Source organism: Halyomorpha halys, unplaced genomic scaffold (genome assembly GCF_000696795.3).
Source record: "Halyomorpha halys isolate HHAL.00 unplaced genomic scaffold, Hhal_1.1 Scaffold350.1, whole genome shotgun sequence".
Lineage (NCBI taxonomy): Eukaryota > Metazoa > Arthropoda > Insecta > Hemiptera > Pentatomidae > Halyomorpha > Halyomorpha halys.
This window is the reverse complement of record NW_027107986.1, coordinates 557,032-571,195: the sequence shown is the minus strand read 5'-3', so window position 1 is coordinate 571,195 and position 14,164 is coordinate 557,032. Positions and strand designations below refer to the sequence as shown.

General features: G+C 29.7%; 1 protein-coding gene across 5 annotated transcripts in view; it reads right to left on the bottom strand.

Annotated features, from left to right (window-relative positions):
* Window positions 1-14,164, bottom strand: part of Shal (Potassium voltage-gated channel protein Shal) — a 185,623-nt gene that overhangs the window by 22,926 nt on the left and 148,533 nt on the right. For all 5 annotated transcript variants that reach the window (XR_001343275.3, XR_010843144.1, XM_014422004.3 and 2 more), the window contains exons 3-4: window positions 13,030-13,218; window positions 9,005-9,157 (exon numbers count right to left, since the gene is read on the bottom strand). Coding sequence is in view for 3 of the 5 variants with exons in the window: in XM_014422004.3 (XP_014277490.1) it covers window positions 9,005-9,157; window positions 13,030-13,218 (342 nt within the window). In the remaining 2 variants the exon portion in view is untranslated. The remainder of the gene's footprint in view (window positions 1-9,004; window positions 9,158-13,029; window positions 13,219-14,164) is intronic.

The window sequence follows — 14,164 nt, the reverse complement described above, 5'->3', positions numbered from 1 at the left end:
CATTTAAAGAAGAGTAAATTTGCTAGAATATGAGCCCTAATAGAGTTATGTACGTTAAATAGTTTTCGAGATATAGCTTTTTAAAAAGCAACATTTGATAAAAATGTTGTATGGGACGTACTGAAAGATCAGTAGTTGGTGAATTTATTTTGAAAAATCTAAATCTCAAAAACCATTTGATGTACAGATGTCTATTAGCACTCAAATTAAAGGTAGTTTAATGAGCCATAAAGTAGTTTATGATGTTTATCTTCGTAGGAGTAATAGTTTTCATGAAATTTGCTATATAAATTGATTTATAGTAGTTCAGACAAATTTTTATTTGCCAAATTTATATTCATATGTGAATATCATAAAAACTACTACCCCTGCGAAGATAAGTGTCATAAACTACTTTATAGTAAGTTTAATTTCGTTTATTTTGATTGTTGGCAGACATATGTGCGTCTTTAAGATCTATAGATCTTAGGAGATATATTTTTCCAAAAATCCAACATTTTATACGAACAACTAGAAATTAACATTTTGTGAGTTTATTTTGTCAAATATCATAAAAACTCACAAAATGTTAATTTCAAATAAAACTACTTACTAGTCCTAGTAAGATAAACATTATTAACTATTTTATAGTAAATTTGACTAGCTTTAATCTGAGCGCTGGCAGACGACTGTACTTCAAATGTTTTCGGAAATGATTTTTTTCATAAATCAAACTTATTGTCCAATCAACTATAAATGAATTTATTATAGCACATATCATGAAAACTACTATTCCTACGAAGGCAAAGGTCATAAACTTCTGTATAGTCCATTATACTAGCTTTAATTTGAGTGCTAATAGACATCTGTATGTCACATAGTTCCTGAAATATAGATTTCTCAAAATAAATTAACTAACTACTAATCTTTCGGTAGATTTTTAAGAAATTTTGGTTTTTAAAAAGCTATATCTTGAGAACTATTGGACGTAAATAGCTCTTTTAAGGCTAATATTTTAGAAAATTTACTTTTCTCTAAATAATGTGCTGTTAGGTTTTTTAGTGTCGTTGGTAGTTTTTATGATATAGAGCTCCGAATGAAAAATTAGTGTTATTTAAGGTTTTGAAACAGCCGCCATTTTTTATTCTCCCTACCTATACTTGGCAGACTCATCAATTTTGACTATTAATTATACATAGTTTTCATTAAAGTAATCAAAATTTGGGGTGAGATAACTGCCTTTTTACCTTCTCTCTTGTACTATGAGACAAGAAAGTATCTAACGGAGGGCGGTTCAGCTCGATGTCTTGATTTGCCCCATTATGCAGTGACACTCGATATAAATAAATTTTATATTTCAAATACTGCTATTAGTAAATATTTTAAAGGTAAATTAAAAACACATTGTTGCCGATGTGAAAAATCCGTTTTTGATCAATTTTCTCAAATTTTCCTCCCTCATAAAATTAGGATATAATCTTAAATCAATTATATTTTTTTTACGAAATATAAAGAACCAAATTGTTGAAAATTTAATTTCCTGTAAGAATGCGTTATGAAGACAGTGGATGAACATTTATTTTCTGTATTAGCATTCATTGTTAATACGATTTCAGGAGCCAAATATTCTTAGAACAACATTTTGATTAAATAAAATTATTCTCTTGATATAATGTTGAATTGGGCAATTTATTTATTTATGTTTAATTTTTTTTAATTAACATTATTTTTTTCCTACGACACAGAGAAATAAACTCATTTTCCCTCTTGCAACTCAAGTAAACTTATATTGGGCTGCAAGAGGGAATATGGTTTAATAGTCTATTTCCTGTGGCGTAAGAAAAATAAGTTGATATAAAAAATAAATGAATTGCCCAATTCTGTTACAGAGATATATTTTCATAATTATAATGTTCTTTCAATTCTGCAGTCGACTTGTTCTGCTTCGGGTGAATATTCTACAATAGGCTCAATTTTCAGACACGCTCTTCTTTAACGTGCTAATGTTGTTATGTTTCGAACCTCTAAAGCACAGTAGAAAGTATAATAAACTTACAATCTTTTAGAGGTTTGTGGAAGATAGGTGAAATGGAAATGAGAAGTAACATTCTAATTCCCTTCTTTAATCTATACCTTAGATCCCCTGGATTTAAAAATAAAATGATTTAATTTTAATTATTTTGATTTAAAAGTATCGATTAAGTTAATCAGTGATACACAGGCCTTGAAACAAAAATTTGATTTCATAATTGTTGCTGATCCTTATATTAAGAAAGCGAATTTGAACTTTTTAATTTTCAAATTCATGATATGTAATTCCAGTTTTATTGTACAAAAAAAAATCGTTCAGGGTAACTTTACCTATCAACTTCAAATTTTATGATTTGAAGGTATATACCATATATGGTATTGGTATATACATATGGTATATATGTATACCAAGTACCTGTACATTGCTACTGATCGGACTCTTCTAAGTCAGTTTGAATTTGAGATATAAGATAATGTAAGATCGTTTGAATCCCTTAAAAGCCTTCAAATCTATCAAATGTGCACTTCATTGTTAGCAACAGAAATTTTTATTTTAAGTGTAAACGAGTAATATAGGTTTTAAGTAAATCAATGAAAATTTGCAAAAAAATTCATTCCCTCAGGCAACTGAGAAAAATTTCAAATGAGATCTGGCTGTCGATTGATAATTGTTAATACTCAATTTTAATTAGAATTTTTCATCCAAAAATCCTGATGAAATGTATATATGTGTTCAAAGCGATGTATTACTCTCTAAATACTGACACTCTGTACTGTTTTTTTTTTGTCTTCATCTCACCTGCCACTAAATAATAAAAACTAAAAATAAAAACCGGTGAATACCTCATGATAAATATATATATAAATTGTAGAAATGTTCTAACGTTAATTAAAAGACTGTCGATTGATCATTGTTAATACTCAATTTTAATTAGAATTTTTCATCCAAAAATCCTGATGAAATGTATATATGTGTTTAAAGCGATGTATTACTCTCTAAATACTGACACTTGGTACTGTTATTTTTTTCTTCATCTCACCTGCGACTAAATAATAAAAAATAAAAATAAAAACCGGTGAATACCTCATAATAAATATACATATATACATAATTGTAGAAATGTTCTAACGTTAATTAAAAGAATAGGGAAATATTTGTTAAATGTTTAAAAAAAATAATCGACACACAGAATACGTATAATTTGATCAAAGATTTCTGTAACTTTGAAGAACTAAAGGCCAATTTTCATTTTCTGTAATTTATTCTAATATTCTAAAATAATAACATTAAGATATATAACCAGAATAATAATAATATTATTATTGAATTTATTTTTTTGATTGATGATAAAAAAATAAAATATTAATACCGTTAAAATTGTCTGATATTGAAGACCTGAAGAAAAAAAATATTAGCATAAAAAAAGGTTTTAAACCTAGATTTATAAACTTTTAAATTAAAAAAAAATGATATAATTCTAAACATACCGACTAAAAAAATTTTTCTTATAAATAATTTCAAGTAGATTGTTATGAATTTTTTTTTTAAATATAACAATTATATCTTATTATAACTATTTGAAATCATTCAGAAGAAAATTAATTAATATAAAAATAGGAGTATTGATGTTTACATTATAAATACAAAATGATGGTAAATGGGTGGCAACTTTCAATTCCACGCATACCAACATTCAGTCACATTCAAACGTTGATTACTGAATCATATTATTAAAGATCGTCCCTCGCTCGCCAGCTCCGTCAATAATTTCGTCATTTATATTTTCATGAAAGTATGCCTGAACCTGAATAATCTCTTAATCATTGCAATTTTCTAAATCATAATAAAGGAAAATTATGTAAAAAAAAAATCTTATATCCATTAGAAAAATACATATTAATATCAGTATGGGTGATGAAGATATATAAAAATAAATACTTTTCTTTGTAAAGGCATATTTTATTTATTTAAAAAATAAAATCAATCACCCATTAAAACTCTAATGAAGGGTAAAAGTCAATGAGGTTTCTAAAAAAGGCTACGAATTTCGGAAAGGATTTTATTATTTCTGAATTATGTCTTATAATAATGTTTTTATTCTTCTCCAATTACAAAATTTTGGACTAATTATTTTTTTTTTTTAGTTTTACTTTTTTATCCTATTGGATTGTCTTGAAATTTTATCAACCATTACATAAAGACAAGTAACACTAAATAGAGAAAAGGAAAATATTTTTAGGAAAAAAGTGCATAATGCATTCAAAGGGTTATTAACAGATTGTAGTTAGATTGATTTGAATATGTATATACATATATAAACATACATATAAAGGTTGATCAGATAAATGTAACAATAACAGAACGTATTGAAAAATTATTTCTATCTACAAAACAAAAGAGATTGCAATGCATAAATTATTCGTATTGCAGATGATTTGTTGCGCTACTTTTTTTTTCTTATTTTTTTAATAATTTTTTTTTCTGTAATGAATGGTTGGTCTTCCTAAGATATGTATTATTACGAATTAGGCCATTTAATGGTATTTTAGCAGCTTTAGTCGAGCATTGAGTAGAAATAACGTTATAGTAAATAAAAAAATATATGAGGAATACAAAAAAAGAAGAGTATACAATTATAATGTAAAACGATAGAACTATGAAGGTAATGCATTTCTATTAATGGATTATAAAACTTGATCGAAAAGGCTATCATTGCTGCTTTTGTGGATTCAGAAGTGAACAGTCTGAATGTGGAATATAGTAAAACCTCAGCAGGTTTCGTACCACTCGCCAAACTACCGCAGAAAAATATTGAGGACGCACTCACCAGTGGACGGAACATGGTAGTTAATCAAGTTGATTCACTACACATAGTACATTACCATTTGCTGAGGCTTTCAACAGATGGAAGTATTATTCAAAATATTGGGCGGAAGACAAAAATGGCCATATATTAGCACTGCTGCGAATTCGGGACACAATCAAAAAACCTCAATACCTATAAGGTATAATAAGCCTAATAGCTCGGAACAAAGGCCGTCTGTGATACTTTTAAAAATAGGCCAACAAAAGTGATAACATTTATACTCGAAGGAGGAGGGGGGGGGGTTGCTCAAAAATTATTGGCTCAACCCTGCCCCAGAATAAAAAAACCAATGCACAATTGCAAGTAAGATTCATACCTTAAAATATCAGGCTGCTATTTAAATTTGTATATAATCCCAAATATTTTTAAAAGACCCAGCTCGATTTCTTTATATATTTCCACAATTTATAAAACGCCTTGATTTATTCAAGTACATGATTAATCATGAAACTAATATTGAAATCAACGAGGTACATGCCTTTTTAAGTACAAAAACACAACAGATATTTTGAATCCTATAAAATCGAGAAAATGGGAGTGTTGTGGGAATAAAAACCAAACACTGATACATCAACTTGTATGCAAATCTAAGAAAACTAAACAAACTGGGTATGATCCACTTTTGTTGTTTTTAATCATAGGGAATGAAGGTGCCAGTATGTTGCGGAATAATTGCACAACTCTTATTTTGCTGAAAGTATTTATAGGATACGTTAAGATTTTGGTTATATGTAAAGAATTTGGAAGCCTGTAAGTTTGATCTGAGGCACATTGCAGATACCAAGTTTACCGGGAACCAGACGTGATACAATATAAGAGACTGTGATGGACAGGGCATATCTCAAGAATGGATGGTGATTTATCTATAAGGAAAGTATTATTTGGGTATACAGAGATGGGCAGATGGAGTTGAAGTCGATGCACAGGAATCCCTAATAATAAAAGTCTTAAATAAGACAAGTGAAATGGAAGTTATAGATGAGAAGAGAGTGACTAACTGTCAGATTTTAGTTGCTTATTAAGTTTTTTTTTAAGAAGTTGCTGCTTAGATGATGTGTTGACTTATACAGTTAAAAATTTTACTAGTGATAAACAGCTCCATATAAAACTGGAACCACAGAAATTTTCTGTTACGGTTCTATTCCCCATACGAAAAATATTAGTACCTTAAGCGTTAAAAGTAATGCTATAAAGTGATTTTGCTTTGGTAGTCCAGAAGGCATGTCATTCCTTGGGGTAGAACCACAGTGAGAAGACTCTACTACATTAGCCTATAAATGATTGCTTTTTCAACAAAAATATTGGACTGAAAATTCAGCAGTACGATAATGTATCCGACGCAAATATTAAAGCGTATATATTTTTAAGAACAAGATAATTTCTTAAAAATGAGATCATGTATTGAAAGGAGAATTTCATCACTATAATTCTAAATCGTTGATAATATACCACAAGGAGGGCTGAGCTAATCCAGACAGCAGCGTAAAAGACATCCGTTTAACCATGAAATGTCTCAGCTAAGATGGATGTTGCGAGCACAGCCTTCTAGCAATGCAGCAGTAACTACAAGAGGCAGTGAATGAAATTCGAACACAGCTCTTCCTTGCAGATGCTAGTTTAGTCTTGGAACACAATATGGGTGTTTTCACCCTTTTTGACTATTTAAGTCATGAATGCATATTTTTAATATGGAACACAAAGATAGATAAAAATATCACATTTTTCTACACGTCTTTAATATCATACATTCGCTGTTTTCTGTCTTTTTCTTTCTTTTTTAGGCATTAAAAAAAAAAAAAAAAAAAAAAAAAAAAAAAAAAAAAAATTAAAATCGCTTTGTACGTTATAGGCAGTTGGATATTTAATTCAATTGAAAACCCAAAATGAAACTACAATAAAATATTATGAGTATTGAATACTCGTTTTTTAATCATTTGGCAAATCAAAGAGTATGCAATGATTCAAACGTATGGTCTAGCTGAATCACCCTGTATACATGCTTGTTTGTATTTATGCGTTTATACTATTTGAGCAAAATTCAACCATTCGTTCCTAGTCCGATTTTATTTTTATCTTTAATTTAATATAATAATTTAAAACAAAGTTCAACTCTCAATTAAAATAAATTAACATGAAAATAATTCATGGATATAGTTAAATATATCCCTGAATGCAACTTAAACAATATGAATGCAGCAATTAAAATTCATAAACATTTTTTGTATTTGTCTTTTAACTAAAATAATACAATGAATGACCTGACAGTGCTTGAGTTAAGAGTAGCAGTAGCTGGAGCATTTATTTCTAGCTTAGCTGCACGTTGCATCCTTCATTACAGCCGTAACACTCAAATTTTACAGAATATTTTTTTCAAACCGAAAGAAACTATGAAAATGGAAGACTTTAATTAGTAAATGATACCATCTGCAAAACAATTTAGATATAGAAGAAAATTAGATAATTAATAATTTACATGCAAGTTTTATGTATATGTATATATATTTCAAAAAAATTAGTATTTATATTATATTTAAAGTATTTAGAATATAGCAACTATCACTTTAGTAATAATACATTTATAACCGCTACACTAGGGTAAAATCTATATAATAGCTAGAAGTAATGTTAATCTCAACTTAATAAACATAAAGTGTACATAATATGTGTACACACTAGTCAAAACTATATACATATATATCAGACAAAGGCACACATATCTAATGTTATATTTTAATTTATATGTGTGTATATATGTATATATTTACCTATAAATTACGTCAAATTTATATTCTATCAACTATACACAGAGGAAGTCATAATTTCAGAAAGCACAAGTTTTCTTCATTTCAATATATCACATAAATTAATGTTAAAACAGTTAACAATGAAATGTTAATGAGCCTAATATAATGAATCCTATTGGAAGGATTCGAGATATGAAATCACAAAAATAACAAAAAAAAAAAAAATTAAAAAAGAACTAAGAAAAAGAAATGGGACGACACAATTTATAAAAACATGTGGGTTGTGAGACTTTATTTGTTAATGTATGTGCAAGCATGCATGTTTGTATGTCTGTGTGATGTGTGTATATCTTTGTGAGTGTGTTCGTCTTGGTGAGTGAGTGTGACAGTGTGTTACTGGGTGTGCATGTGATGGTATTTTTTCAATTTATATTTTTTTGTGGTGTATAATTATTAAGTATCTGCTGAAACTGAATGAACAAAAATCTAAACAATTACAAAGTTCTTATTGATTTTTTTTCTTATTTTATTTCATTTTTTTTTCATTTACAAACACGTCAAATAATTTTATTGCTCAATGATCTCATATTACAAAATATAAATTACAATTTAATAAATAATATAGCTTGAAAATTGGCAAACATTTAAACAAGAATCACTTATTATCTAAAAATGCCTTTTGAAGCAACATAATTTAGACAGTTATTGGAATATCATAAGTTAATTAACCAATAAATAATGTCTTCAGTAGGAGCCCCTATGGCTGTAAATGTTTTTTTTTTTTTTTTTTTTTGTTTTTTTAATTAACCCTAGTTTTAAGTAGAAACCTTTTAAGTCAAAAAATCTAATTGTTATCTATCTATCCAAAAATGTCTTTCAATGTTAATAAAATGGGATAGTTTAATTTGGGGCTTCGATAATACTTTTTGTTTATTATTTTATAGGCCACCTTGCAATGTGTAATAGATTTATAAATATATTTAAAATAACCGAACTACTTTTAATTTGTAAAACTTTTGATAATAAAGCAAATATGAATTTAAATAATTGTACTTATTTGTTAGTTCCTAAACATATAGGCTGATCTAATGGTGTTTTTGGGGCTCTACTGTTTTCATCTATCAAATTAACAAAATAAATATAAAAATAGTAAAGTAAAGCATGTCTAATAACATTACTCTATATAAAGAAAAAAAAAGTGTCTAGCTATTCAAAAAAGGTCAACTAACAATCAACAAAATAGTATGAAATTTAAATGAGGTAATTTTGAAAACATTTAATTTGATCTTTATTTGCAAGAAAGATGACAATTCTATAACTAATGATGAAAAATGGCTGAAATATTGCTCCAAAAGCTGTAGAGGATGTTCAATGATGACATACCTGGTATCTCTGAGTGCAACAGCGACCACAGCAAGACTGAAGGAGCCCTGTTCTGCTGCCAGCTGAATGCGTAGGGCTTATTAGTGGGGAAGGCGAACCTGGCCTCTTAGGTTGTCCATTGTAGGGTACTTCCAGTTCAACGAATTCTCTATCCTAAAAAAAATAATAATAAAAAAAAATAAGACATCCATCAAGATCATAGTTGTTTTGTATTACAAACATTTGAAGCTAGACCTCCAGTCCAGACTAGTTTTTGAGCATAACATGTCACTGAAACTACATAAAAAATATTTATTAAACATTCAGAAAAAAATATATACAAAGGATATTTCTTCCAATGTATTACATTGTTGATGTTAGAAAATTCATTTCATAAGATAAACGGAAAAGTGAATTCATAGAACAGGGAATATATTTTGTCAAATCCATTTTAAAGTTTGTTGACTGCATTAGATCAGAGATTATACTTTAAATATTCAGCAAAATTTGTTCCAGTGAAAGAGGCTGAGTAGATTAAGGTTACCCATGCATAGTTTACTCCGATGGTCTGGTGGGTGGGAAGTTTTAGAATGATTTGGCAAAGGAGATAATAACGGAGGTGCTTCACAAATGCATAGCTACTAAAGATGCAAAAATCTTAGCCAATAAATCAGTGACACAATGAAGAAATAAAAGGCTCTTATATTGAAAGAATATAGAGTTTTTAAGCTAATGATAAAGAAAATTCAGAAGATGACATAAAAGGGAAAAATAAATGGAATCGAGGAACAATAATATATAAAGGAGAACAAACTCTTCCTATTGTAAAGTAAATAAGGAAAGAGATTATTTTAAACAAACCCCTATTTTCTACAAAAACGAGGATGGTTCGCAGCTTATGATGAAGGAGGACATAGACAAGGCGGAAGAATCAAAATGATAACTATGAAGGCATAGATGAGATTCAATCTTCACTGGAACCTGAAGAAGTTTAAGAGGCGAATCATAGATTGTTGAACTATAAAAATCCGGGTATATATGTCTTATGTATATCTACCAGAGCTCTATAAGTACAGATGTTTTGATTGAGCCTGGCACCCTGTACTGCTGTACAAAATTTTTAAATTCCTACTACCTACATACTTTTTTGTTATCCATTCCTATCTCACTGACAAATCATTCAAAGTAAATCACAAAAGTGCGTATTCATCTCTTTTTACATGGTTTAAAGTAACGTTTACACCTTTATACAGATTAAACAGCAGCCAGCCCAACCCATACAAGCACTGCCTGTACTCATCACGTATGCTGATGTCGCATGTGTTATATCAGTGAATTCACAACCTTTGAAGAATGGTGTTAGAACAGGAGGAATAAAATAAAATCCAATAAATTCCAGCAAAACATCTACTCTAATAATACTCTACTTATTCCTATCGAACAGATCCACTACCTAGGTACAGATGAATAACTTTGAATCCTCATACAGGACTGAAAAGACAGGAAACTACTTATCGGTTCAGATTATTACAACAAGTAGACAAACGGTCTAAGCTTCCAACTAATTATGAAAGACTCTCTTATACAGCGAGGACTATCTGGACTTCCGGAGTTGAGCTTTGGGGGTCCACTTAACCATTAAATTCCTCTCGTATCCAATCCTTACAGTCCAAAACCCTTTGTAAAATCCTAATGGTCCTTTCTTTGTCACAAATCAATTTATCCATCAAGGCCTCAATGTTCCATGTGTTGCCGATTTGGAGAGAACCAGATACCAATCCTTCCATGATAAACATCCTAACCCTCTTGTTTCTAACCTGGCTTCTCCTTCGTTGCCTGATAATCCTCCTAGGAATCTAAAAAGAGATAGTGACCTCGAGATCTTTCACTCTAGACATTTTATTGGAGTTCTGTAAGTAGGTAGATTCTCCACAAGACTGTATCTTGCTAATGCAACTCACATCAGATTTATATATATGGAAGTGATGAAATGTTTAAAACTCTCCTAATTGTGTGGGCTTGGGCTGACGAAATAATGCCAACAAAATTAAAAAAAAAAAAGAATTGCATCGCAAATATACGAGAAGAGTGTTCAGCTAGACTGTAAAAATTACAGAGGAATAAATGTCCCTCCGACCACATACCTATTCTCTCCGGATTCTACTTCAACCAGCTGTACCCACAGTGGGGAAAAAATATTAGGAAAATACAAGGCAGGCTTTGGAAGGGGGAACTCGACGGTAAAATAAATCTTTACTGTGAGAACTCCCGCGAATGAGTAAATAGAATAAAACATGACTACCTTTGTTGACTTTAGGGATGCTTATGTAAGGTAATCTTTAAGATATGTGTATGTGATATGCAGTGTACTGCAGCGAGGTTTTAGCATGCCTAGGAACATAATCCACCTGTTTAAGATGACCAAGTTGTGTGCTCAATCGAGTTTCAGAATGATAAAGGTCTGGAATAGAGTGTTGGGTTGGACCTCGGCTTTTTATTTAAGGTGATTCAGTAACTGAATTGTAGCAACTATTGTAAACCTCAACATTCAACTCTGGCGTTACAGATTAGACATTCTTGAAAGACCCATAACTGAGCTGTGAAACACCTTTCTGGCAATTGCTACAGTGTATGGTATAAATGTATGGTGACAGGAGAAGGGACCCATAAAGATGATACTGTTACTAGTCAAAATCCTTCTATCATTGCAACAAAAGCTGAGTGGAACATGGCAAGTGAAAATAAATTGACTAATTATTATTAGGCGAACAAAAAAATCGAATATAAATCACTAGAATACAACTTTTAAAAATAAGAACTAAACCTTCGTATTCCTCTCGTATCCAATCTTTACAATCCAAAATCCTTCGTAAAATCCTCAATGCTCCTTATTTTGTTACTAATAAAACCATCCATAAAGACCTAAATGTTCCTTATGTAACCGATCTAGCCCGAACCCGATATTATTCCTTCCATAATAAACTCCCTAACCACCCAAACCCACTCGTTTCTAACCTTGCTTCCTCTTCCATTCCTGGCAATCCTCCAAGCCGCCTGAAAAGAAGATGGCCTCGTGACCTTATATTGTAAACTGTTTTAGAGTTCTACTACTGGGTAGTTTCTCTACATCCTGTATCATATCATGTGTCATTATGATCAAATTTACTGGTTGTATTTTTTTATACAGTTGTAAATATCAACAAATAAATAAAAAAAAAAATAAGAAATTTTAAAATAAAAAATGAAAACTTATTAGGACCTCAAGCTATTTTGCTATGGAATAGTGCTCAATATTCAATTGTGAATAAACAGGATAAATTTCCTGGGAAGAGAAATCAATTTTTTCCTAAGAATTTCGAGCTATGACCTCTCGGATGTGGGACCATTCTAGAGCCATTTAAATTGATTGTACAATTGTACGTAATATTGTTTATATTTTTCCCCCTTATTTTATTATACCATAAAATTAAAACAAGAATTAAATAAAAAGGAAAATCAGTAATATTTATTAATAAATTAATTAAAAATCTAATTAGGAGGCAAAATAAAAATTTAGTTAATTATAACTTCATTTACAATGCTATAAAACAAAACCAGGCCTAATAAGAAAAAAATATATTAGATACTTAAAATTAAGGATACTAACCAAAAATAAAAATAAATAATGTCTTACGTTAGAAACATATTAATTATACATGATTGATAAATGCTTTTCATGATTAAGTCGTTTAATATGATTATCATATAATATCAATCTATGTATTATTCTTTTCTCTAAAAAGAATATATTTATTCAGGACATTGCTTATTCTTTACATTATTATTGAAATTTCTATTAAAATAAAAGGGGGATTTTTTTTTATCTATAAAAGTTGTGTACTGAGGGATTACATATATATGTAAGTATATTTTTCAATATGTCAAAAACACAATGAAATTAATGATTTTTTAATCATATTCATGTGTTTCATTGAGCTGACAAAAAAAATTGAAGCATTATATCTTATCGTTATTAATTAATTTAACTACTCCAAACAATGACTTACTGTAGTCTTCTCTAGGCACCGTAGTAAATGATGATGTTGAAGTTCGAAAATATCTTCTTCTTTATAATTATCATCGATTTCTAGCCCGGATTCTTGCGCTGCTAGCCGAGCCTCAGCGGCCTTCTTTTTACTTACGAATGCTGCACCTGATGACGCCTTAGCTATTCGGATTCTTGCTAATCGAGCTTTCTGTAATAAAAAAATAGCACATGTATAGATTAGCATGCTAAATATTTAATAATAAGTGAGAAACAATTATTTGCTATCCTTAAAAAATAAAAAGTGTGCGAAATAATATTGAAGAATCATTCGACTGTACATATTCAGATTAGAGAGTAAGTTATAAAACGTAAAATCATTTCAAGAGATACTCTCACTCACTTTTTGATTATTAAAAATAAAAGTTATGCTGAGATGTTAGTGATAAAAAAACAACATATGAACAGACATAATACAGTGTACATTTCATGAGGAATATTTCGTGTCCACGAAGTATATGAAATAAGTATAATAAATCAAAAAACCCTAAAAATTATTATACAAACATATTAATAAATTTTATTATTTAGGTTCACATTACTGGATGACTTTCGAGGTTAATTAATAATGTGTAGTGAGAATAATATTTCATCTTTAGGTATGTTTATTTCAAAAAGTATTTATAAGTCACAACGTTTCAGGGCTATCACCCCTTCTTTTCAGAACATTGCTCTGTACTGATGTTGCAGCATGCATTTAAGTTTTTATAGGAAATTTCTGTTGATATTTTCCATATAGTCTTCACTCAATAATTTTATAATTTAGGTTCACATCGCCTTTACCCTACGGACTGCTGTACAGTATCCTTTAATAATTCTCATCTTACCCCTGGCGAACAGGTCCGCTATCTTGGACTAAACCAAGACAAACGACAAAGGAGCCCTCGTCGCAGGTTTCCTAAGTGTTGGAAACTATCTCCATCTAGATCCGTCTATTAATAGACGTATGGATGGTAAATGACAGTAAATAATTAATAATAAATCCAAAATTAAATTAATAATAAAAATAAATCCAGCATGAGGGGGAGTGGAACGGGCAGCTTTCTAAAGAAAAATAGTTTTAATTTTTAATCCCGGACAATGCACACAATACATAC